This window comes from Elaeis guineensis, chromosome 2 (assembly GCF_000442705.2).
Source record: "Elaeis guineensis isolate ETL-2024a chromosome 2, EG11, whole genome shotgun sequence".
Lineage (NCBI taxonomy): Eukaryota > Viridiplantae > Streptophyta > Magnoliopsida > Arecales > Arecaceae > Elaeis > Elaeis guineensis.
Genome location: NC_025994.2, coordinates 21,687,385 through 21,711,365, shown reverse-complemented (window position 1 = coordinate 21,711,365; position 23,981 = coordinate 21,687,385). Strand labels below are relative to the sequence as shown.

The 23,981-nt window shown below is 38.7% G+C and overlaps 1 protein-coding gene and 2 pseudogenes across 6 annotated transcripts; 2 read left to right on the top strand and 1 right to left on the bottom strand.

Moving 5' to 3' along the window:
• The first annotated feature begins 220 nt into the window (after window positions 1–220).
• On the top strand, window positions 221–12,215 carry LOC105035351 (uncharacterized). Of its 6 annotated transcripts, XR_012138552.1 has the most exons (11): window positions 305–1,251; window positions 1,436–1,505; window positions 2,589–2,664; window positions 2,755–2,791; window positions 3,591–3,705; window positions 10,563–10,730; window positions 10,814–11,173; window positions 11,256–11,354; window positions 11,450–11,542; window positions 11,621–11,722; window positions 11,801–12,215. XR_012138552.1 is itself a non-coding variant. In XM_073251707.1 (6 exons), exons 3-6 carry the CDS (start codon window positions 2,602–2,604, stop codon window positions 4,052–4,054), a joined length of 312 nt encoding a protein of 103 aa, XP_073107808.1. In that variant the 5' UTR covers window positions 305–1,251; window positions 1,436–1,505; window positions 2,589–2,601; the 3' UTR covers window positions 4,055–4,217. The 6 variants fall into 6 exon arrangements, 2 of the variants coding, with proteins under 2 accessions (XP_073107808.1, XP_073107807.1); XR_012138550.1 differs by lacking the exons at window positions 10,563–10,730; window positions 10,814–11,173; window positions 11,256–11,354; ... (1 more) ...; window positions 11,621–11,722; window positions 11,801–12,215 and having other exon boundaries at window positions 305–642; window positions 962–1,251; window positions 3,591–4,215; XM_073251707.1 differs by lacking the exons at window positions 10,563–10,730; window positions 10,814–11,173; window positions 11,256–11,354; ... (1 more) ...; window positions 11,621–11,722; window positions 11,801–12,215 and adding an exon at window positions 3,958–4,217.
• A 4,335-nt stretch (window positions 12,216–16,550) lies between these two features.
• Window positions 16,551–20,065, bottom strand: LOC140855240 (putative laccase-1; annotated as a pseudogene).
• Window positions 20,064–23,728, top strand: LOC140855239 (putative laccase-1; annotated as a pseudogene).
• The last annotated feature ends 253 nt before the right edge of the window (window positions 23,729–23,981 follow it).

Here is a 23,981-nt window from a genome sequence, read left to right as displayed (position 1 = left end):
TTCGTCGAATTTTTCATCTCTCCATTCCCTTCTCTTTCTCTTTCTCTTTTTAAACTCTTTTTTTTCATTGAGTTTTTTATCTGTTATCTTTAAATATTATTTTTTATTCTATAGTAACGTAATTATCAAATATATTTTTTTATTTTTTTATTTTTATTTAATAATAAAAATTAAAATAAAAAAATATTTTTTTTAAATCAAAAATCAAAGTGGAATCAAACGCACCCTTATATTTTTTTGAGAAATCAGAAGGAAAGCTCTGTACGCTTCTTTTACCGCACTCTTGCTCTTCTGCACGGTAACACCGGCCAATGAATGCCTTCTCTTCCTTCTTTCTATTGTCTCGGATTTATTTTTTCTCCTTCTTTGTCTATGCTCTCGCCTATGGCAATCTCTTTCTATTATCACATAAAAAATTTAACACATATGCCGTCCAATTTAATCTTGAGAAATCTTTTCTTCTAAAGAAGACTCTAAACTCTTACCAAAAAAAAAAAACTCTAATCGCCCCAAATATTTTTGTCATCTACCTGTTCGATCTCGTCAGATCTGGTTTTCTGTCTAGCTTTCTCGGTCATTTCCTAGGATTGCATAACACCTTCAGCGTGTTTGATGTATTGCCTAACCATACAGCATGTTCATGTGAGCCATCATTTGGAATTTTATGTCTTCTAATTAGTTTCAATTCATCCAAATCTGTCGCTGAGCATGGAGCTTCTGCAAGAGGGTTCCTATAATTCAGATTGAACACATTCTTTGTTCCCATTCTTTGTTAAGTGCTGCTTCTTTCTTCGGATTGTACGAATAATTTTGTTTCAAAAACAATGCAAATTTGAAAAAACACGACAGCTTTTCTAAATTCTAGATTCATTAAGCACTCTTTCATCAGTGTTCTTTTTTCCTCTTTAATTTTATGCTTTATTTTTAATATATGAATTGTTCTTAGTCTATTCTCTTTCAGGTCAGAATGGATGAGGTCGGGCAAGCTGTCGAGAATGTGAAGAAGGAGTGGGATCAGACAGTTGTGCAAATCCAGGAACGCGTCAAAGCCATTGAAGGATGTGGAAAGTATAGAAGAGGGACGGAGGAGGCAAATTCTCTTCCTAGACTGAATGGTGCTGCACATGATGGTCTGGCATTGCTTAGATCAATGCAGTTTCGGCTTGATCTTCTTTCCCGACAGCTGCCTATGATTGAAGAATCACAGTCTGCACATTCAACTTTAGAATCATGGAAGAAACAATACCAGAAGTAACTCTTATGAGTTTGCTCTTCCCATCTACTAATGATTACTAGACTTTTTTCATTTTCTAGCTTTATCTTTTTTTTTTATCTGCTTATTTGCTTTCCCCAGTTGTACGAGTACCTTTCATATTTTTTTCAGTTTTTAATTTTTATGCTTCTAACAATTGCTTACCCTGCTTCATGTTTTCAGTTTGCATATGAGCCTAAGGAATGCTAACTTGCAAGTAAAGAAGAACATCCGGAAAGCTGCTTAGGAGGAGGTGAGACCTCCTCTCAAACTTGGGATTAAACTCTTCAGATGTCCTTAGATTGTTCATTTCATTCTGCAATGTGAATCATCCTACAAAATTCGTGTGTTAGCTTTAGCAAATTTGGTGATCCTTTTTAGTGTTGCTGTATTTCATTATGTGATGTGAATCCTTCTATCAAGTTTCCACATAAGCTTCAACAGCAATTAATGATCCTTACAGACTCTCTCTCTCTTAAAAACTCTGCTCCACTGCTAATATTGGATTCTAAATATGTAGAGAGAGCTTCTTTTAGGAGGTGGAGAAGAGTCTACAATCCACAGGCATAATTTACAATATGTCTTCTGAATTTAGTGAAACAAGTAATTTCTAAGAATTATTTATTCATGCAATATCCTTTCTTAAAATGTTCATCATCTTAAATTATAAAGTGCAATCAGTTGAGTTTATATGCATTCTCATATTTATATTTTTGGTAAAGAAAAGTTATTGCATGGTTATGCTTCTTGTGCATAATCTTGTTTTCTGCTAAGGTACGAGGCGGGTAGAAAGACCAAAAGAAAAAGGTTTAATGTTGGGTTGATGATGGCTATAAAATTTTAACTGGTCCTTTAGTGGAACAGTCTGATGTAGACAACTTCATCTAGATGATACAAACTTTAATTATTGTTGTTGCTGTTCTTTCTTTGTGTTATTGTTTGAAGATGAAATAGGATTCTATTTGATAGTCAAAGTCCAGACAATGTGGAAGAGCATTCTAGACATTGAAACACCCATTCCTTTTCATGTAAAAAGAATGACTCAAAAATGGTGATGGTTGTAGTTCATCTGTGGTCTGAAGTTTCTCAAGTGGAGGGCTGGGCAGCTTCTAACACTCCTCATGATGTTGAGAAACACTGCACTAGGATGTAATCCAAGGATCTTATATATTTTTAATAATTATAGGCCCATGCCTTGGTTTATTGAGACTGAGATGCTTTCTTGACTTGGTTACCTTCTTAGGGTGAACTCTGTAATGGCTGTTTATGAATAAATCTCTCTCACTTATTATGACTAAGAGATATGTTACAGTGGTTTAATTTTCTGATTTTATAGGACAAAGGTTGGGATGACATCTACTATGGAAAGCATTATCGAGAGCCTTCAGCGTACTTGTCAACTGATGGTTCAAGTGTGATTACTTTAATGATAGTTGGTCTGGATTTATGGCTACCTAATGGGTAGATCTATTTTATAACTGTCTTTCCATAATTTTCCACAGGAGGTGGAAAGAAGTGCAAACACATTGGCTACTTTTGGTATGATCCCTTATTGCTTTGTTGTTTGTTAATTATATAATGGTTGTTGCACTGGTAATCATGGTTTGCCAATAAAATGTTGTTTGTAACTTTCTTCAAGCTTAGTGCTTAAATTTGGTTCCAATGATATTTTATGCTTTCTACAATCATGATTTTTTTAAATGACAAAAAGAGAAACGAACTATCATATGTTTTAATGTGGATCTCAAATACATGGCTACCTTCATTTCATAGATAGATCCAGTTAGAGGACTTGTGTAAGCTTCTCTTGCATTGTCATTGATAGATCAGATTATTACTTATTCAAGTTATTTTGAGAAAATATAGTATTGCCTGTGATATCTAGAAAGAAAGAGGGAGGGTGAAGGGAGTAATTCAGTTTTATTTCTACATAAAAACTGAATCATTCGAGTAGAAATTTCCCTTAAAAATGTCCCAAACCAAGCTTATGTTACTGATTTAGAAGTTGTTATGGGAGGACTCATCCTAAACCTTTTCCCATAGAACAATGAAAAGGAAAGAAACTTATTCCAAGAGGAGTCAAAATTTAGGAGAGGGAATATGACTTGAGCTTAGGCCCATCACTACATAAATGCAATCTTGTAGACTCTGTCAGATTTTGTGCATAAGTATCCCCCCTTTGGTGATGGGGCATGAGTCTTTGCCTTGATTACAAATTTGTTAAGGCAATTCAGATTTTCTTTTGCATTTGTGGATGTAACACATATACTTACATTATTGCATCATTATGTTATTAACAGTAGAATGTGATGCTCCATGTATGTGATGTAATTTTCAGAGGAATCAACAAGTGTTCTAAAGAAAGCTGAAGGTGAGTACAAAGGACACCGCTCTTTGCTGATGCGCACTCGTCGCTTGCTTTCCACAATGCAATGTCAAGATGTTATGGACAGGTAAACATCTATCCTTATGGTTGCATAGCTATCAGGAAATGCTATCAAACTATTGTCTTAAAAGAAAAAAATCATTTTCTCTTGGATGGAGCTTTTAGCAAGGCTATTGGAGATAAGGGATGGTAATTTCTTTTAGTCCAAACTCACATGCATTATTTCTATACTCCAAGCAAAGTGATACTGGTGACAGGATTTCTCATGTTCTTATCCACGGTGCTGTATGTTGTGTCGAAATGGGTTGGGCTGCTAAAGTTGCAGAGGAAGCTGCTTGGAGCCATCAAGGAAGGTTCAAAAGGACATGAAGAGGTGGCTGTGGAAATCCAGAGAGAGGCAGTTGGAGATTGCTTGAATCATGCACCAGCTCATGGAAATGCAGTTCCCCAAGCAGAAATACCAGTGCCACATGTCTATGATGAACTTTGAAACAATCAATCTTACAGCTTTAAGTTTTATTGTTCTATTTTACTTATATTTAGTATGGTAATCCCTTTCAGTCTATGCTAAAAATTTAAGATTCCTTTCTCTTCAAGCATCATATAATTACTTATAAAAAATTTATAAATAAAAAATTCTTTTTTAATAATTATTAGTGATGGAAGATAATTTTCTTTACTAATAACGTAATTAGCGTTGAAAATAATCATCGTAAATAAAATTTTTTTATCAAAAAATTTTTGACGAAAACTATTAGTGACGAAATCCTATATTTTCATCATAAATAATATTTTTCGGAAGAAAATTTTTTTCCAACGGGGGATTTTTTTTTTGCGGGAACTGTTAGTGACGAAATTTTTTTCATCCCTAATAAGCTTATTAGCGATAAAAAATTTGATTTTTATCGCAAATTTATTTTTTCGTTTGAATTACTGACGATGAAAATTAATTATTAGGGATGAAAATTTTCATTGCTAATACCCCGCGTCCCGTCATGTCTCATCTGAAACCTATTTTTTTTCTAATTGGCCCCCTGCCCTCACTCGGCATTCTCTCGCACTCCCCCCCGATGTCCCGCATCTCTCCCCCTGTCCGGCTGCTGTCGCCATTCGCTCCGCCATCACCGTCGCCGTCACCGTCCGCAAAGCCGTCGCCAGCGCCCCCATTGAGGTGAGTTTTATTACTTTTGGGGGGGGGGGTTCGAGTCGGGGACGGGGCCGGCCAGCTGGGGTCGGGGACGGCGGGCCAGGCCCATGGTGCCTGCCGGCCGGGCCCGTGGGGCCTGCGGGCTGGGTCGTGCAGCCCGGGACCTGGGACAGGTCCGGCGGGTCGGGCCCGTGGGGCCCGCAGGTCGGGGCCGCGGGGCCTGCGGGCCTGGTCCGGTGGCTCGAGGCCTGGGACAGGTCCAACGGGTCGAGGCCGGGGACGGGGATGGGGATGATGGGTCGGGGCCGAAAATGGTGATCCAGGGCCGCAGGGCCTGCGGGTGGGGGTCGCGGGGCCTGCTGGCCGAGGCCTACCGATCAGGTCTAATGGGACCGGATCGGGGTTGGGGAGGGCGGGCCGGGTCCGGCGGATTGGGAACGGGGATGGCGGTCCGATGTCGACGGGGCCGGGGCCGGGCCGAGCCGGGTCCTGGACCGGGGCCGGGTCAGGTCTGATTCGGGTCGGGCCGGGTCTGTGACGGGGCCGGGTCAGGCCTGGTCGTTTTCGAGTCGGGCTAGGCCGGGCGGGTTGTGACTGGGCCGGGTCCGTGATGGGGCCGGGCCGGGCCTGGTCATTTTCGGGTCGGGCTGGGCTGGGTCGGGTTGGTGCCAATCGGGCCAGGTCGGGCTTGGTTAGGGCAGGTCAGGTGAAGCCGGGATGGGGCAGGTCTGGTCGGTTCCAGCCTAGACCGAGCTGAGGCGGGTCGGGCCGGGATGGGGCAGATCGGGTCTGGTAGGGTTCTGGCCGGTCGGTTTCGGGTTGGGCCGGGGCCTTCGGGGAAGGGTCCGGGGATGGGGTCGGGATGGGGCAGGTTGGGTTGGGGCCCGGGTGGGTCGAGTCGGGTCCAGGTTGGTTTCGGGTCGGACCGGGTCAGGTTCAGGTCGGGTCAGTTTCGGGTCGGGCCGGGGCCTTCGGGGATGGGTCTGGGGACGGGACCGGGGAGGTCCGACAGGTCGGGTGGGGCTGGGACTGGTCGGGGTCGGGACGGTTTGGGTCGGTTCCGGGTTGGGCCTGGTCGGGCCGGGCTGAAATTATTATAATTGTTGCATATTATTTTTTAGTATTACTGTTGAAATTATTTAATTATTTGACTAATTATTTTTTCACTAACACAATGCACATTGCTGTTAGTTGTTACAATTAAATTATTTTATGTACTATTTTGTATGCCGCTGAAATTATAAATAAAAAAAATATTTTTATTTTAGAAAAAATTTTATAAAAATTTTTGATGAAGAAATTTCAATACAAAATTATTCTTTTTTGATAAATTAAAAATTTATCTTCGAATGCACATTCAAAGATGGTACTTAAATTACATTGAGCCGTAGGTTTTCGTTCAAATTTCGATCTTCATCGAGATCGAAACTTGGATGTTCCGTATTCAAAATTTTTGAAAAAATAATAATATTATTATTGTTAATAGTTGATATTTTATTTCATTATGTGGTATTCAGTAGTTATCTGTTCATTGTTCTCCGGATATATGGTGGATAGGGTGCATAGGCACCATATCCACATCGTATACTTGGAGAACTATGGGAAGATGCTGCTGAAATTTCTATGAAAATGAGATGAAATATCCACTAATAATAATAATGAGATTATTACTTTTCTGAAAGGAATAGGGCCACACCTGTTAGTAATAATTTGAAAAGGATAGGATCATGCATTTTTACTTCATTAAGTTGATGTAACACATTTTCTGTGTTAATGTTCAGTCTGCATGTGTTTTTTAATATGTGTTATTTTGTATCAAGTGATCCAGATCTGGGTAGGGACTTTGGCTGGAATTTGGAATGCGATTTAGTCCGAAATTCGAATCGGGATCCAGAATACCACAGAATTTTTTTTTAATTGTTAATGATTTTGTGTTTGTTGTTAGATGAATATCAACAAAAGTTGGATGAATGCTAGAGGTATTTTTTTGCCTAAATATCGAAAAAAAAATTCAAGATTTCACTGACTTTGCATGGCATAAGACTGACAGTGCTAGTCGGATAAAGTGTCCATGTAAGAGATATGTCAATATGGTATATCGTCACATAACACTTGTTGAGGAGCATCTGCTACAATATGGTATGGATAAGAAGTATACTTGTTGGATATGACATGGGGAGGGTGATCCAAATGAAGTGGTGTGCGATGATGACGATACTAAAGATGATAGTAATGCTACTAGACCTGTCAAACATAATGATATTGGAGAATTATTAGATGATTTACATCAAAGTGCTTGTTCAAATGTACGCATGAATACTGCTGCATCTGAAAGCAATTTTGATCATGAATATAATATCCAGCTTGAGGTAGAAGGGACTTCTGAATAGTTTGTAAAGTTTGTAAGAGATTTACGAGAGCCACTCTATCCAAATTGTACAAAGTTTTTCAAATTAGAGTTTTTGATAAAATTATTTTATATTAAAATCGTGAATTGATGGAGTCAGAAGTTATTTAACCAAATTTTAATATTGATTAAAGCAGCTTTGCCCAATGGAGAGAGACTTCTGAAATCATATTCTGAAGCAAAAATATACGTGCGGAAAATGAGACTTGATTATACTCCTATACATACCTGCAAAAATGACTGTATATTATTTTATAAGGATAACGAACAAGCAACTGAATATCCAAAATATGGTGAGCCTAGATACAAAACTGATATTAGGAAAGTAAAGAAAATACCTCAAAAAATTTTGAGATATTTTCCATTGATTCCAAGACTTCAAAGGTTGTATATGTCCACAAAGACAGCTGAAGAAATGAGATGCAATTATAAGCAGCAGATTTCAGAGAAGAACATACTTAGCCACCCGACCGACTCTTTAGTGTGGAAAGACTTTGATGCAAAGCATCCACACTTTGTGAGTGACCCGCATAATATCCGATTTGGTCTAGTGACAGATGGATTTAATCCCTTTGGCAATCTGAGTATCTCTTACAGCATATGGCCTGTGATGCTAGTTGTATATAATGTGTCACCTTGGAAGTGCATGAAAGAACCATTTATTTTTATGTCACTGTTGATTCCGGATCCGAAAGCAGTAGGTAATGAAATTGATATATATCTACGACCTTTAATTGATGATCTGAAGGAGTTATAGGAAAATGGGGTATAGACATATGATTCTGTGAGTCGAAGTAATTTTAAGTTGCATGCTTTAATTCTATGGACCATAAATAATTTTTTGGCATATGAAAATTTATCTAGATGGATCACCAAAGGATATCTTGCATGTCCAATATGCAATAAGGATGCATCCTCCTTACATTTAAAGCACGGATGGAAAATATATTTTATGGGTCATCGATGGTTTTTTTCTGCTAATCATTCTTGGAGGATCTGTTATAATCAATATTTTGATGGTAAGTTCGATCGACGTCCGCCATCTAAGGAGTTAAGTGGAGCAAAAATTTTAGAACAACTTGAAGTCATTGGAAACGTCCAATTTGAAAAAATATCAGATACTCGCAAGCAGAAGTGTACTGAAGCTGAGCTAAATTGGACGAAGCGAAGCATCTTTTTTGAACTACCATATTAGAAGCAGCTACTATTTCGTCATAATCTGGATGTAATGCACATTAAAAAGAATATTTATGATAATATCATCAGTTATATATTGAATATTTCAAAAAAAATAAAAGATGGTACAAAAGCTCATCTTGATTTGTAGGAAATAGAAATTCGGCCAAAGTTGCATTTAGTTCGTCGAGGTGAGAGATTTTTTATGCCATCCGCATGTTATTCACTGTTTGGAGAGAAAAAGAAGAATTTCTATGGATGGTTCAAAATCATAAAGTTTTTTGATGCATACGCTTCAAATGTATCGCGGTGTGTTGGGAACAACGACCGCAATATCTCCAATATAAAAAGTCATGACTCCCATGTGATGATGCAACGTTTGCTTCCTGTGGTTATGCGTGGCTATTTGGATGGTGATGGTCAAACTGCATTGATTGAGCTGGGAGTGTTCTTCTGAAAACTGTGTTGCCGAAAATTGAAGATTAACTTACTTGAGAGATCAGAAAAGGATATCGTACTCATTTTTTGTAAGATAAAAAAAAATTTCACCATCATTTTTTGATGTTGTGGTGCATCTGGCTATTCATCTTTCAAAGAAAGCTTTTTTGGTCGGACTAGTACATTATCAATGGATGTATCCTATTGAAAGGTAAAGAAATTATACGTACTTTATCATATCAATTATAAGATGTAAATATATTTTTAAAATTTAAATTTATTTTTATTTGTAGATTCTTGTGCACCTTAAAAAAATATGTGCGCAATAAAACAAGACCTGAAGGGTCTATAGCGAAAGCATATGTAGCTACTGCATGTGTCATATTCTGCTCGATGTATTTTGACAATATCAAAATAAGATTCAATCGTGCAAATCGTAATGCAGATTATGAATGGGATGATAATGAACTGACGTTGTCTATATTTAAACAAACGGTTCGATCTATTAGTGTAAGGAGATATGAATTTATGGACGTGAACGAGCTATCCAAAGTATACTTTTACATTCTAAATAATTGTGAAGAAATTAAAGATTTTATTGAGTAAGTATCATCTTACCATACTGTTTAATGATTAAAAAAAATTTTTATGTCGATATAAAATTAAAAATCGTAACTTCTTATAGTGAGCACAAGAGTATACTATGTAGGAAGAATAATACGGATGTCGATGATCGACATAGGAGAGAATTTACAAAATGATTTGGTGATCTTGTAAGTTGCATTAGTGATACGTTATTTATTTACTTATAAATAATATTATTTGAATCAATATAATTTTTATCTTATGATGTAGATGAAACATAAGTATTTCAATAAAGAAGTGGGTGTGACCGATGAGTTGCATGATTTAGCATGTGGTCCTGATCGAAGGGTCAATCACTACACATTTTGTATCATTGGAGGAATGAGATTTCACACAAGAGTACTTGAGATGCAACGACAAACCCAGAATAGTGAAATTGCTACAACAGGATATGAAGGAGAAGAAGATATTGATTATTATGGTATACTAGTAGATATCATAGAACTGAAGTATAGATCCAGTAATTCTATATTTTTGTTTCAGTGTGAATGGTGGGATATTAGTAATAAAAAGATCGGTATTCATATTGATTCATAATTTATCAGTGTAAATCTTGCACGAATATGGTACCAAAATGAGCTGTATATATTAGCAACTCAAGCGAAACAAGTAATATATTTGAAGGATCTAAAGTATCGAGGTAATTGGCATGTTGTACAAAATATAACACCTAGAGGCATATATGACATACCAATTCGATTAGAGATGGATGAAAATTTGGATTTACATGAAGAGAAAGCTTTTTCGCAAGAAGAACAAACATTACCTGAGCTTTTGGTTGACGAAGAACTTGTAACGGCACCTTTGAATAGGATTGATCTCCCATCCAATGAAGTTGAAGCTAATTTTGTATTTAATCTTGATGAGTCGGAGAAAGACGATCAGTTCATAAATAATGATGAGATAGAAGAAGACACATGTATCGATTACTATGATTCAGACGAGGATCTACACATCGAGGAAGATACGAATATTGATGAGTAGATCTATATTCTTCATTCAATTTTGTCTTCCAATAATGGTATGCGATATAATTATATTTATTAGAATATTATTTAATTTCTATTATTATTATTCAATATTATATTTATTTATATCTTAATTTCTATAGATATGGCACCAGGAGACAGACGATGTCGTTCGCGTTCACAGCTTGCTGCAGATACCTTGGAGGTTGAGGCACCTCCATCGATCTCCATTGCCGCACCGGCTTCACTATCAGAGGGTCCTGCACCGGTAGGTCCCAGTGAGCCGGGTCCCAGTGAGGCAGGTCCCAATGGTATTAATTATTACACTTTATATATAATAAAATTTGATTCTTTTATTTGGATCATACTAATGATTTATTTATTGTTATTTTAGGTGAGTCTTCATCGGTGGTAAGGCGAGGGCGAGGTCCATCGAAGAACCTCACTCTGGAGCATTGGAGATGCGAGCATCCGAGATAGCATCTCCGGATCGAGATACCGACCCGCTATACCAGACCCATTAGGGGATGGTATAAGCCATCGTAAACTGAGCTGGGCATCATATACCGCAGTTATGCCCCCGTGATGTTCTTCAATTGACGTCACATTCTACCGACTCAGAGAGAGATTTTCTACATCCACTTACAGATAAAATAAATTATATTATGAATATTTAATTTGCATAACATTCTTCTAATATTTGTTATTAGTAGGGTGTATTTGACATCGCTGATTTTGAGAAGGATCATTTGAGGTGAGCCATCGACACTCAGTTGTCATTGTATTTCAAGGACTATCACCATCACATGCATCAGCGTTGGTATCGGGTGGTGCAGGATCATGAGGAGGAGGCAGTGCGGCAGCAGTCCTATGACAGCATCACTATAGACAATTGGACTACCATATGCCGGCATTACGAGGATCCAGCATATCAGGTTACACATCTAAATTTTTTTTAGAGTTTAATGACTTAATCATTTATTCTTAAAATTAAATTTTTTATCTACTAATTTTATTGATAATTTTACAGAGATGATGTGCCCAGAATGCGACAAATCAGATGAGATAGATCATGCCGCATTGTGGGGGTTCGAGATCGTTTGCTCGTCATATGGAGCACATGGTAGATAATTTTTAATTTCTAATTAGCATATAATTCTCTAATTATTTAAAATTTTTTTAATTAATTCTCAAATTACAGAGAGATGCTGAGAGTGGCGAGCTTCCTGGTAAGATCGATATCTACCAGCAGACCCACCAGCGACAGTCGGAGGAGTGGACAATGAGGAGCCAGGAGCTTTTTGTAAGTTTTTTCAATTATTTTTCATTCATAATCTGATTTTTATTATAAAATTAAAATAACTATAATTTTAATTTTCAGGATCGTATGACAGACATGAGATCCCAACCTATCCTTAAGGGCTCAATCGTACCCACAGATGATGAGATCTATGATCGGGTGCTCGATACGAGATCCTGTTATGTTAGGAGTCTAGGATATGGTATTACTGCACCCTTATCTTCACACTCATCTAGGGCGGACATTCATTTTATATGCGAGGCTTGGCTGACGGAGGAGCAGAGACAGGCTGTCGAGGATCGACAGCGAGCTCAGGAGTTGGCTGCATGCATCGATGACTATCAGTACTTTCAGATCCAGATAATGGAGCGGATGACGCAGATGGAGCAGACGATAAAGCTAATGAAGTAGCAGCAGGCCGATCCAAGCTCCATCATCGGTCCGAGCTTCGTCGAGCACTCCTCATCCCCAGCTCGTTCTCCAGATACTGATATTTGATGGTTTATTAATGTATTTTTTTTAAATTTCAAACATCTTATAATTTTAATTTAATATAATAAAATAAAAAAAATTATTTATCAATTTATTATGTAAATTTTTTATTTTATTTTTTTTAATTTATAAAAAATATTATATATATAAATTTAAAATATATATTCATAATTTTTTTAAAAAAATATGATTAAATTATTAGCGATGAAATTATTTTCGATGAAATATTCATCGTCAAAAATATTTTACTAACATAATTTAATTTATCAATAAATATATAATTAACAGTGATAACAAATTTTTATCGTAAATAATTATTAGCGATGTAAATTTTCATCAAAAATTATCTTATTTGTGATGAATTTTTTTATCGCTAATATTATTTAATTTTATTAATATTTTATTAAATTAATAGTGATGAATTATTTTTGTTGTAAAAAATATTTTTTGCGACGTAAATTTTTTATCGATAAAACTTTTGGTAATAATAGCGATGAAAATATTTTTATTGTTATTAATTTTTTATTTATCATCGATGGTTTCTTTCATTGTAAATCTTTTTTTTTAGATTAAATTATTTCATCTTTTTTTTAATTCTGAAAAATATTCATCGTAAATATCTTTTATTAGCGATGAAATTTTTTATTTCGTCATAAAATATTATCAATGATGGGATTATTTGTGATGAGATATTAGTGACCAAAATTTCGTTGCTAATACATATTAGCGACAAAAATCGATTACTAGCGACGAAAAGTTTTCGTGGCTACTAACCAGTTTTGTTGTTGTGTATGGTGGATTGAGCTAGGTATCGTATACCGCAACTATGCCCTTATGATGCTCTCCGATTGGTATCACATTACACCGGCTCAGAGGGAGGTCTTCTGTAGCCACTTACAGATAAAATAATATTTAATAAAATATTTAATTAGTATTATATTTTTATAAATATTTATTATTGACAGGCTATATTTGATATTATTGATTTTGAGCACGAGTATGTGTGGCGAGCTTTGGATAATCATCTATGCTCGTATTTCAAGAATTATCGGCATCGTATTCATCGCCACTAGTATGATGTAGTGCGGGATCAAGGGGTAGAGGCAGCATGGCAGCGGCCATATGATAGCATCAGTATCAAAGATTGGGCTGTCATATACCATAGATATGAGGACCTGGCATGCTAGTTAAGAATCCAATTTTTTTTTAGAGTTTAATAATTAAATCATTTATTCTTCAATTTAGTTAGTTACTTACTAAATTGACTATTAACTATATAGGATCAATGTGCCCAAAATGCCGCCAATCGAATGAGATAGACCGTCTCGCACTATGAGGGTTCGAAGCCGTTCGCTCGCCATATAGAGCAGATGGTAAGTAATTTTTATTTAGCATATTTTAACTTTTTAACTATTTAAAAAAAAATTTATTAATTATTCTCAAATTACAAAGAGATATAGAAAGTGGCGAGCTTCCTAGTAGGATCGAGATCTATCAGCGACGATGATCAAGAGAGTGGATGACGGAGAGCCAGGAGCTTTATGTAAGTTTTTCTAACTATTTTTTTTATTGAGATCTTGATTTTCATTATAAACTTAGAATAGCTATAATTTTAATTTTAGAATCATATAATAGAGAAGAGATCTTAGCCTACCCATGAAGGCTCGATCGCACCTACAGATGATGAGATCTGTGATCAGGTACTTGGTACGAGACCCTATTATGTTAGGAGGTTAGGACATGGGATCAAAGCTTCCCCATCCTCATGCTCATCCAGAGCTGGCATCCATACTGCCTGCGATGTCCGACTGATGGAGATACAGAGATAGATTGCTGAGGATTGACAGTGAGCTGCTGAGGATCAATAGCGAGCTGATGAGTTGACTGCATGCATCGACTCGTACCAATCATTTCAAATGCAGATGATGGAGCATTTGGTGCAGATGGAGTAGATGATGAAACTGATGAGATAGCAGTAGGCCGATTCGTCATGCTCCATCCGTTCTCCTTCTTCAGATGCTGATGCTTGACAGTCAGTGACTTATTTTTATATTTTTTTATTTTTATTTTGGACCTCTTGTAATTATTAATTTTTTTATAATTATAATTTAATATACTGAAATGATCAAATTTATTTTTTATTTTAATTTTATAGATTATAAATCTAAAACACTAAAAATATAAATTAAAAAATAAATATTTTTAAATTATTATTTAAAAAAATATTATATTTTAATTAGTGATAAAATTATTTGTGATGAAATTTATGCCTCAAATAACTTTATTTGCAATGGTAGGTTTCCATCATAAATAATTTATTTTTTTAAATTTAATTTTTAAAAAAATTTATTTATGATGGAATTTTTCATCGTAAATAATATTTTTGGCGATGAAAATATTTATGATGGAACTTATTCAACATAAAAAAATAATTTATTTTTTAAAAATATTAAATTTATTGATTAAATTTTTTATGATAAAATTTTCATCATAAATAATTTTATTTATGATAAAAATATTTTATTTGTAATAAAAATTTTCATCATAAATAATTTAAAACATAAAAAAAATTTTGTGACAAAAATTATTCATCACAAAAAAAAATTATTAGCGATGAAATTATTGTTTCCATCGCAAGATATTATCTGCGACCATATTTTTAACGACTAATTATTAGCGATGAAATTTTCATCATAAATAAGTATTTGTGATAGAAATTTAGCATTTGTGATACTTTTTTTGCTTCGCAATTCTCTTTTTGTTGTAGTGCCCGCACGCCACACCCCGACCCCCTTCCCCTCGCCCTCAGTGGCCTCCACTGCTCCCCAGCCATCCATGCCTCCGGCACTGCCACCCTCCTACACCGTCTCCTCCCACCCACCTGCATCACCTCCTGGCCCCCAGTGAACCCGCATCCGCCTGTTGTGCCTTCAGCACCGCACCCGAGCCCCCCGACGAACCCGCACTCGCTCGTCGTGCCTCCGGCACTGCACCATGACCCCCCGAATGCCCGAACTGCCCCATGACTCCACCACCCGTGCCTCTTCTCCAGGATCCCCCTACCTGGAGGGTGACACCACCGCACCGCTTTCCCTCCGTGATGTTGTCTTCAGCATCGTCAGCTCTGCCCAGCTCTAGTCACGGTACTGGGAGTCCTCTGCCTATGGTGGTGGTCGAGGACCATGTGTGGATACGTCTGGCTCGACGACTGCATCGCCCACCCTCGAAGTGCCTCCCTCGCCTATGCTCTACCCTCGGTCCACATCTCTGGAGGCATCTCCCCCCTCATCCAGCTCCGTCGGGGAGGTTAAGGAGGAGGCCGCTAGGGAGCAGGATGATGGAGGAGGCCGTCGGGGAAGAGGAGGAGGTTGAGGAGGAGGCCGCATGGGGTGGAGGGTGGCGAAGAGGGCAGTTTCATCCAGAATTTTTTTTTACAAGATTACCAAAGTAGTGGTAATCTGGATAGCCATCCCTCTCTTTGATAATCCAAATTACCTCATGGGAGGTAATCTGGATTACCTGATAATCTGCATTACCAAGCCAAATGGCATACCAAACATGATAATCTGATGGGGCTCCTTTAAATTGCCAGCAATCTGGATAGATTGCCAGCTACCAAACTCAACCTAAGTGGAAAAGTTGATATTATTAAAAAGTATATTTTTCTTTTTTGGTAAACTATAAAACACTGGATGTTTAAATAATAATTCATCTCGATAGTATTTGGTTGCCCTTATTCTCTATGGAATAAGGGCTTATTCCTATTTATTCCCCAAACACTGGATATATTTCTGATGGGCCCTATAGGTTTAGCTATTTCAGTCAACAAGCATTAATTGTGCATTAATTGCACCTTATTCCCATCTACCTTGAATAAGCTATTCTATGTTGAACTATGGAATAGCTTATTCTAGGTCCTTAATGAGAAATAATTGCCACTTATTCTAGATTACGGAATAACGTTGCCTTATTCCCAATGGATCCCGCAGATTTCCAACCAAACACTAATCTAGGGAATATCTATTCTAGGAGAGTTTGTATTCCTATTTGAGGGATATTTTTAGGACTACCAAACACTACCCTCATGAATAAGTTTAAAGACATTATATCCCAATTAATTTTCTACTTTGGGATAATTGTGGCTGCTTTTGATGGGACCTTCATGTCGCCAAATATGCTCAAGAAAGGACATTCTTTGATCTATGTGCTAATAGCTAAATTGCAAGTGTTCATAAAAGCAATTCATATTTCGAGCTAAAATGATAACGAATTGAGATAATGCATAGATTGACAACATTTTAATTATAATTGAAATGATAAGTGAATGGAATGATAAAACATTAGTGAAACAAATTGATCTTCAAATGCCCAATGTGAAACAGAGAGTACATCGCTGCCCTTTTATTTATAGTCTTCTACTAACATGAAAAGAAACAAATCTTCATTGCGGTACCTAACTTGAATAATATGAAAGAAACCAATATTTCTAGACCTATGATTTGTATCAGATCTTTTAACAAGGAGGCATGCTTGGAGGTGGAGGCAGCAACCGAGCTTGTGGGCCAGCATCATTCTTTACTAAGAACACAATGTCCATTCTCTAACTGGGATGGTGTTCCAAGTGGCAGTGCATGAACCATACACCTAAGCAAATGTATTCAAAGTGGATAAATAGAAATACAAAGAAAATATAATGCAAATTATTTTCACATTAGGAAAAAGAACTAAGAAAAGAAACCAAATTAACTCACCAGGGTTTGTGGCCCTGAATCTGATGGCGGCTCACCCACTCTCGGGCATTGCAACAGTGTTCTCAAATGGGGGGTCCACCAATATAGGTCGCCGGGTCCTTATCATTGTCATAATTTTGGAACCCCCTTCCCACCACGTAGAAGCCGTAGCCATGAAAGTGAATGGGATGGTTCAATGCTGCTAAAAGGTTGGTCCCCTGGAACACAAGAAAATATTCATATCATATATATAGCAAACCAATAAGAAATCAGGAATCAATAAAATACAAAGATAGTGTAGATATCATTCACGTGAATCAACGAAATACATTAGATTCGATGAAATATAGGGATTTTTATTGATTTGTGACAAATATGATGTAGTATCACCGTTGCTACGAATATTTTTTCATGGAACACCATCTCCATGCTAGAATTGTACTCCAGGATCCTGACTTCCATCGCAGTCTTTGGAAACAACAAGCTCTTGGGCAGTTATCGCCGGTGAAGTTGAAGTAGAATGGCGGCTCACTCGGAAACCTTGTCCCATATACCCCGTGGATAACCCGGTAGTAGGCCTCAAAGACATCGATCCGTGGAGCGACAAAGCTTATATTGTTAAGACTAGCGGCCAGCCGATTTCTGTCGGCCCCCGGCATGAGCGATTCGGGTATAAAATCTCATTGACGGCTATGGTGATGATGATCCGTTCGTCGATAGTTTGTGGGACATGGATCGGATGGTCTTTGCTCGCCAGAGACCGAAGTATGGTGGTGAATTTAGTTGTCGAGTCCATGTCGTTGGAGGCAGGGAGAGAGGAGAATTGTGGCCGCACGATCAATGAACCGGCGGTGGCATTGATGTACTCTATGATTGCTGTGATTGTGGTGCTATCGGAGGCGATGCCGTTGGCGCTCGCATAGGCCGAAGCTGCCATGTAGTAGCGATTGTTGGTGGAATTAGTAACTGGTTGGTTGACCTTCAGGAGGAGGTCCATGGTCAGGCCCGGTGTAATTATGATGAACTCGGTCATGAAGGGTTTGGTGTAGCTCGCATCGGTGCCGACCACCGTGAGCTGGTGTCCGGCGATGGCGAAGAAGAGCTCCTCGTTGAGGGCTGCATTGACCACTCGGAGGAGGTAGGTCTTGCCATACTCTACCAAGGCCTTAAATGTCCCCATATTTGTATATACATATATATATATATATATATATAGAGAGAGAGAGAGAGAGAGAGGTAAACAAATGTGAGACAAAAGGATAAGATAGAGCACTAGCAGTTGTAGAGATCGCCTGATTGGCCATTGATGGTGAAGAATAAAACTTTTATGGTCGGACCGACCATGGAAGTGGGTTCCTATAATTCACCGTAAGTTTAACTTCACTTGGGCGTTTAGTTTTTTTTCTTTTTCTTTTTTTGTTCCCTGAATTTTTCCTTGATTGGAGCTTATAGATGTCTTCGCACGTTATGGTCACTATGATGGGCTGGCTTAATTGCTTCATGATATATATATAGTTTCGAATCATGCGTATATCTTTCCCATGGTCCATGATGATTGCTTAAATAATATTGCTGCAGATAGAAGAAGCTTCATACACGCGTCCCTGTCACACCAAGAAAATCCTGATGGTGAACGACCAACCATCGAAGCAAGAAAGGGTGACACCGTTATGGGCAGAGTTTACAATTATGCAGGGTGTAACATTACAATCCATTGGTACCTCTCAAAATCTTCGAGCACTTGTAATATTTGAAACTACATGCTAAATGAACTATGTACCATTTTACCAAAAAAAAAAAAAAATACACTACGTACCGAGTTCCTATATATGATGGACCATCATCGATCGGCACCATATATTAAATAATTCTGGGTACATTATATTTCAGGAATGATGTGGAGCAGCCTAGGAACCCCTGGTCTGACGGGCCAAAGTACAAATGCTATACTATGCATGAAGATTTTAAGACGTACCAATGGATTGTAATGTTATACTCTGCACGGTTGTAAACTCTGCCCATAATGGTGTCACCCTTTCTTGCTTCGATGGTTAGCCCCGGGAACTGGTCGTTCACCGTCAGAATTTTTTTGGTGTGACAGAGACGCGTGTATGAAGCTTCTTCTATCTGCAGCAATATTATTTAAGCAATCATCATGGACCGTGGGAAAGATATATGCATGATTCGAAACTATCTATATATCATGCATCATACAGCAATTAAGCCAGCCTATCATAGTGACCGTAACGCACGTAGACATCTATAAGCTCTAATCAAGAAAAAATTCAGGGAACAATAAAAGAAAAAAAAAAAACTAAACATAAGCTAGCCATATGAGCATGTGTTTAGCTTGTATATATATGAATCTTTTTCCAAAAAATCTGTTTTCGTATGGAAAATCTCAAATGGCAAAATTGATGAAGTTAAACTTACGACGAAATCATAATGGCGAGTCATAACTAAAACTGAGATAGCAAGTGGACTGTATAACACCATAAATTCGAACAGCTGCATGATGGAGAACCTTAAGATGCCTATAACTTGATAGGAGGGAATGGAAGAGAGAAAAATCTATTCTGACTTTTGAGACATCCATCATCAGAAATTTATAGAGACAACCGCTTGTATGCACCCTACAGATTTTGCGCTCCAATCGTTCACATTATCTAATTACCTTACGTTTGGATATGCGTCACGTGCTATCAAAAGCATTAATAATTTTTTTTTGGAAAGTCAAATTATCTTTGTATAATGAAAATTTTCCAAAATAGAAACGTGCGTTGAGTTCGCTTGCTCGCTCGCTCTCTCTCTCTGTGCACCAGGGGGCCGGGGGTGGCATGGGTGCTGGGAAGGGTGGTGCCCGGAGCCGCCGGGTGTCGCGGTGGTTGGGGAGGCCCGAGCGGGGGCCACTGGGTGAGGGAAGAAGCACTAAGCCGAGGAGTGGAGGGCGGGGTGGTGGGGCGGGCGGCCGATGGAGGGGGGACCACGGGCGGGCGTGGGTCGCGCCGGAGGAGGGGGGACCACGGGCGGGCGGCCGCGGGAAGGGGGACCACGGCGGGATGGCGCGGAGGAGCGGCGGAACCGCGGGTGGCGCCGGATGGGATGGGTGTGGGGCAGCCGGCATGGCCCCGTGCGCCCGCACAGCGACGCTCGGCCACGTCGACGCCCTCCGCGACCTCAGCGGGCGGGGAGGGGGGAGGGGGAGGCGTTTTGAGCCAGAGGGGGGGGCGCCGGGGCGGGGAGGGAAGAGGGGGATGGGGCGGTTTGAGCCAGAGGGGGGTGGCGCCGGGGTGGGGAGGGAGGAGGGGGGTGGGGTAGTTGGAGCCTGAGGGGGGAGGGCACCGGGGCGGGGAGGGGTGGGAGGGGCGCCGAGGGGGAGAGGGAGGGGTGGGGGAATTAATTTATAAAGAAGAGGATTTTCTTTTTTTTTGGTAAGAAGAAGAGGGTGGATTCGGAAATTATTTTTTTTTCAAAATTTAATTTTTTTTTTTGGTAAGGAGAAGAGCGGACTCAACGCACGTTTCTATTTAGAAAAATTTTCATTGATACTAAAATAATTTAATTTTTTTTTAAAAAAATTATTAATACTTTTGATAGCATGGAACGTATATCCAAGTCCGAAGTAATTATATAATGCGAATAACTGAGGCATTTATCCTGACGCAAAATCTGCAGCAATGCATGCAAGCGATTGCCTCTATAAATACCCGACAGTGGATGTCTCAAAGGCCAGATAGCCCACAGAGCAGATTTCTCTCTCTTCCATTCCCACCTATCAAGTTATAGGCATCCATCCTAAAGTTCTCCATCATGCAGCTGTTCGGATTTATGGTGTTATGCAGTCTACTTGCTATCCCAGTTTCGGTTATGACTCGCCATTATGGCTTCATCGTAAGTTTAACTCCATCAATTTTGCCATTTGAGGTTTTTCATACAAAAATATATTTTTTGGAAAAAGATTCACATATATACAATCTGAACACATGCTCATATGGCTAGCTTATGTTTAGTTTTTTTTCTTTTTCTTTTTTTGTTCCCTGAATTTTTTCTTGATTGAAGCTTATAGATGTCTACATGCGTTACGGTCATTATGATGGGTTGGCTTAATTGCTGCATGATACATGATATATAGATAGTTTCGAATCATGCATATATTTTTCCCATGGTCCGTGATGATTGCTTAAATAATATTGCTGCAGATAGAAGAAGCTTCATACATGCATCTCTGTCACACCAAGAAAATCCTGATGGTAAACGGCCAGTTCTCGGGGCCAACCATCGAAGCAAGAAAGGGTGACACCGTTATGGGCAGAGTTTACAACCGTGCAGAGTATAACATTACAATCCATTGGTACGTCTCAAAATCTTCATGCAGAATATAGCATTTATACTCCGGTCCGTCGGATTAAGGGTTCCTAGGCTGCTCCACGCCATGCCTGAAATATAATGTACCCAGAATTATTTAATATATGGTGCCGATCGATGACGGTCCATCATATATAGGAACTCGGTATGTAGTGTTTTTTTTTTGGGGGTAAAGTGGTACGTAGTTCATTTAGCATGTAGTTTCAAATATTACAAGTGCTCAAAGATTTTGAGAGGTACCAATGGATTGTAATGTTACACCCTGCACGATTGTAAACTCTGCCCATAATGGTGTCACCCTTTCTTGCTTCGATAGTTGGTCCCGAAAACTGGCCGTTCACCGTCAGGATTTTCTTGGTGTGACAGGGACGCATGTACGAAGCTTCTTCTATCTGCAGCAATATTATTTAAGCAATCATCATGGACCATGGGAAAGATATACGCATGATTCGAAACTATCTATATATCATGCATCATGCAGCAATTAAGCCAGCCCATCATAGTGACCATAATGTGCGTAGATATCTATAAGCTCCAATTAAGAAAAAATTTAGGGAACAAAAAAAGAAAAAAAACTAAATGCCCAAGTGAAGTTAAACTTACGACGAATTATAGGAACCCTCTTCCATGGTCGGTCCGACCATAAAAGTTTTATCCTTCACCATCAACGGCTAATCAGGCGATCTCTACAACTGCTCCAAACCAGCTGGTAAATCCCTGCCACCTGTCATGCCTGCAGTAGTGCTCTATCTTATCCTTTTATCTCACATTTGTTTGCCTCTCTCTCTCTCTCTACATATATATATATATATATATATATATATATATATATATATATATATATATATATATATATATATATATATATATATATATATATATATATATATATATACACACACACACTCACAAATATGGGGACATTCAAGGCCTTGGTTGAGTTTGGCAAGACCTACCTCCTCCGAGTGGTCAATGTAGCCCTCAATGTGGAGCTTTTCCTTGCCATCGTCAGACACCAGCTCATGGTGGTCGGCACCGATGCGAGCTACACCAAACCCTTCATGACCGAGTTCATCATAATCATGTCGGGCCAGACCATGGACCTCCTGAAGGTCAACCAACCAGTTACTAATTCCACCAACAATCGCTACTACATGGCAGCTTCGGCCTATGCGAGCGCCAACGGCATCGCCTCTGATAGCACCACAATCACAGCAATCATAGAGTACATCAATGCCACCATCGGTTCATTGACCGTGCGGCCACAATTCTCATCCCTCCCTGCCTCCAACGACATGGACTCGGCAACTAAATTCACCACCAAACTCCGATCTCTGGCGAGCAAAGACCATCCGATCTATGTCCCACAAACTATCATCGAATGGATCATCATCACCATAGCCGTCAATGAGATTTTATACCCGAATCGCTCGTGCCAGGGGCCCGATGGAAACTGGCTGGCTGCTAGTCTTAACAACTTAAGCTTTGTCGCTCCACGGATCGATGTCCTTGAGGCCTACTACCAAGTTATCCATGGGGTATATGGGACAAGGTTTCCGAGTGAGCCGCCATTCTATTTCAACTTCACCAGCGATAACTGCCCAAGAGTTTGTTGTTTCCAAAGACTGCGACAGAAGTCAGGATCCTGGAGTACAATACTAGCATGGAGATGGTGTTCCATGGAAAAATATTCGTTGCAATGGTGATACCATGTTATATTTGTCACAAATCAATAAAAATTCCTATATTTCATCAAATCTAATATATTTCGTTGATTCACGTGAATGATATCTACACTATCTTTGTATTTTATTGATTCCTGATTTCTTATTGGTTTGTTGTAAATATGATATGAATATTTTCTCGTGTTCCAGGGGACCAACCTTTTGGCAGTGTTGAACCATCCCATTCACTTGCATGGCTATGGCTTCTACGTGGTGGGAAGGGGGTTCAGAAATTATGACAATGATTAGGACCCGACAACCTATATTGGTGGACCCCCCATTTGAGAACACTGTTGTAATGCCCGAGAGTGGGTAGGCCGCCATCAGATTCAGGGCCACAAACCATGGTGAGTTAATTTGGTTTCTTTTCTTAGTTCTTTTTCCTAATGTGAAAATAATTTGCATTATATTTTCTTTGTATTTCTATTTATCCACTTTGAATACATTTGTTCAGGTGTATGGTTCATGCACTGCCACTTGGAACACCATCTCAGTTAGAGAATGGACATTGTGTTCATAGCAAAGAATGATGCTGGCCCACAAGCTCGGTTGCTGCCTCCGCCTCCAAGCATGCTTCATTGTTAGAAGATCTGATACAAATCATAGGTCTAGGAATATTGGTTTCTTTCATATTATTCAAGTTAGGTACCGCAATGAAGATTTGTTTCTTTTCATGTTAGTAGAAGACTATAAATAAAAGAGCAGCCATATACTCTCTGTTTCACATCGGGGATTTGAAGATCAATTTGTTTCACTAATATTTTATCATTCCATTCACTTATCATTTCAATTATAATTAACATGTTCGTAACTCTATGCATTATCTCAATTCGTTATCATTTTAACTCGAAATATGAATTGTTTTTATAAACACTTGCAATTTAGCTATTAGTACATAGATCGAAGAAGTGTCCTTTCAAGAGCATATTTGGCAACATGAAGGTCCCATCA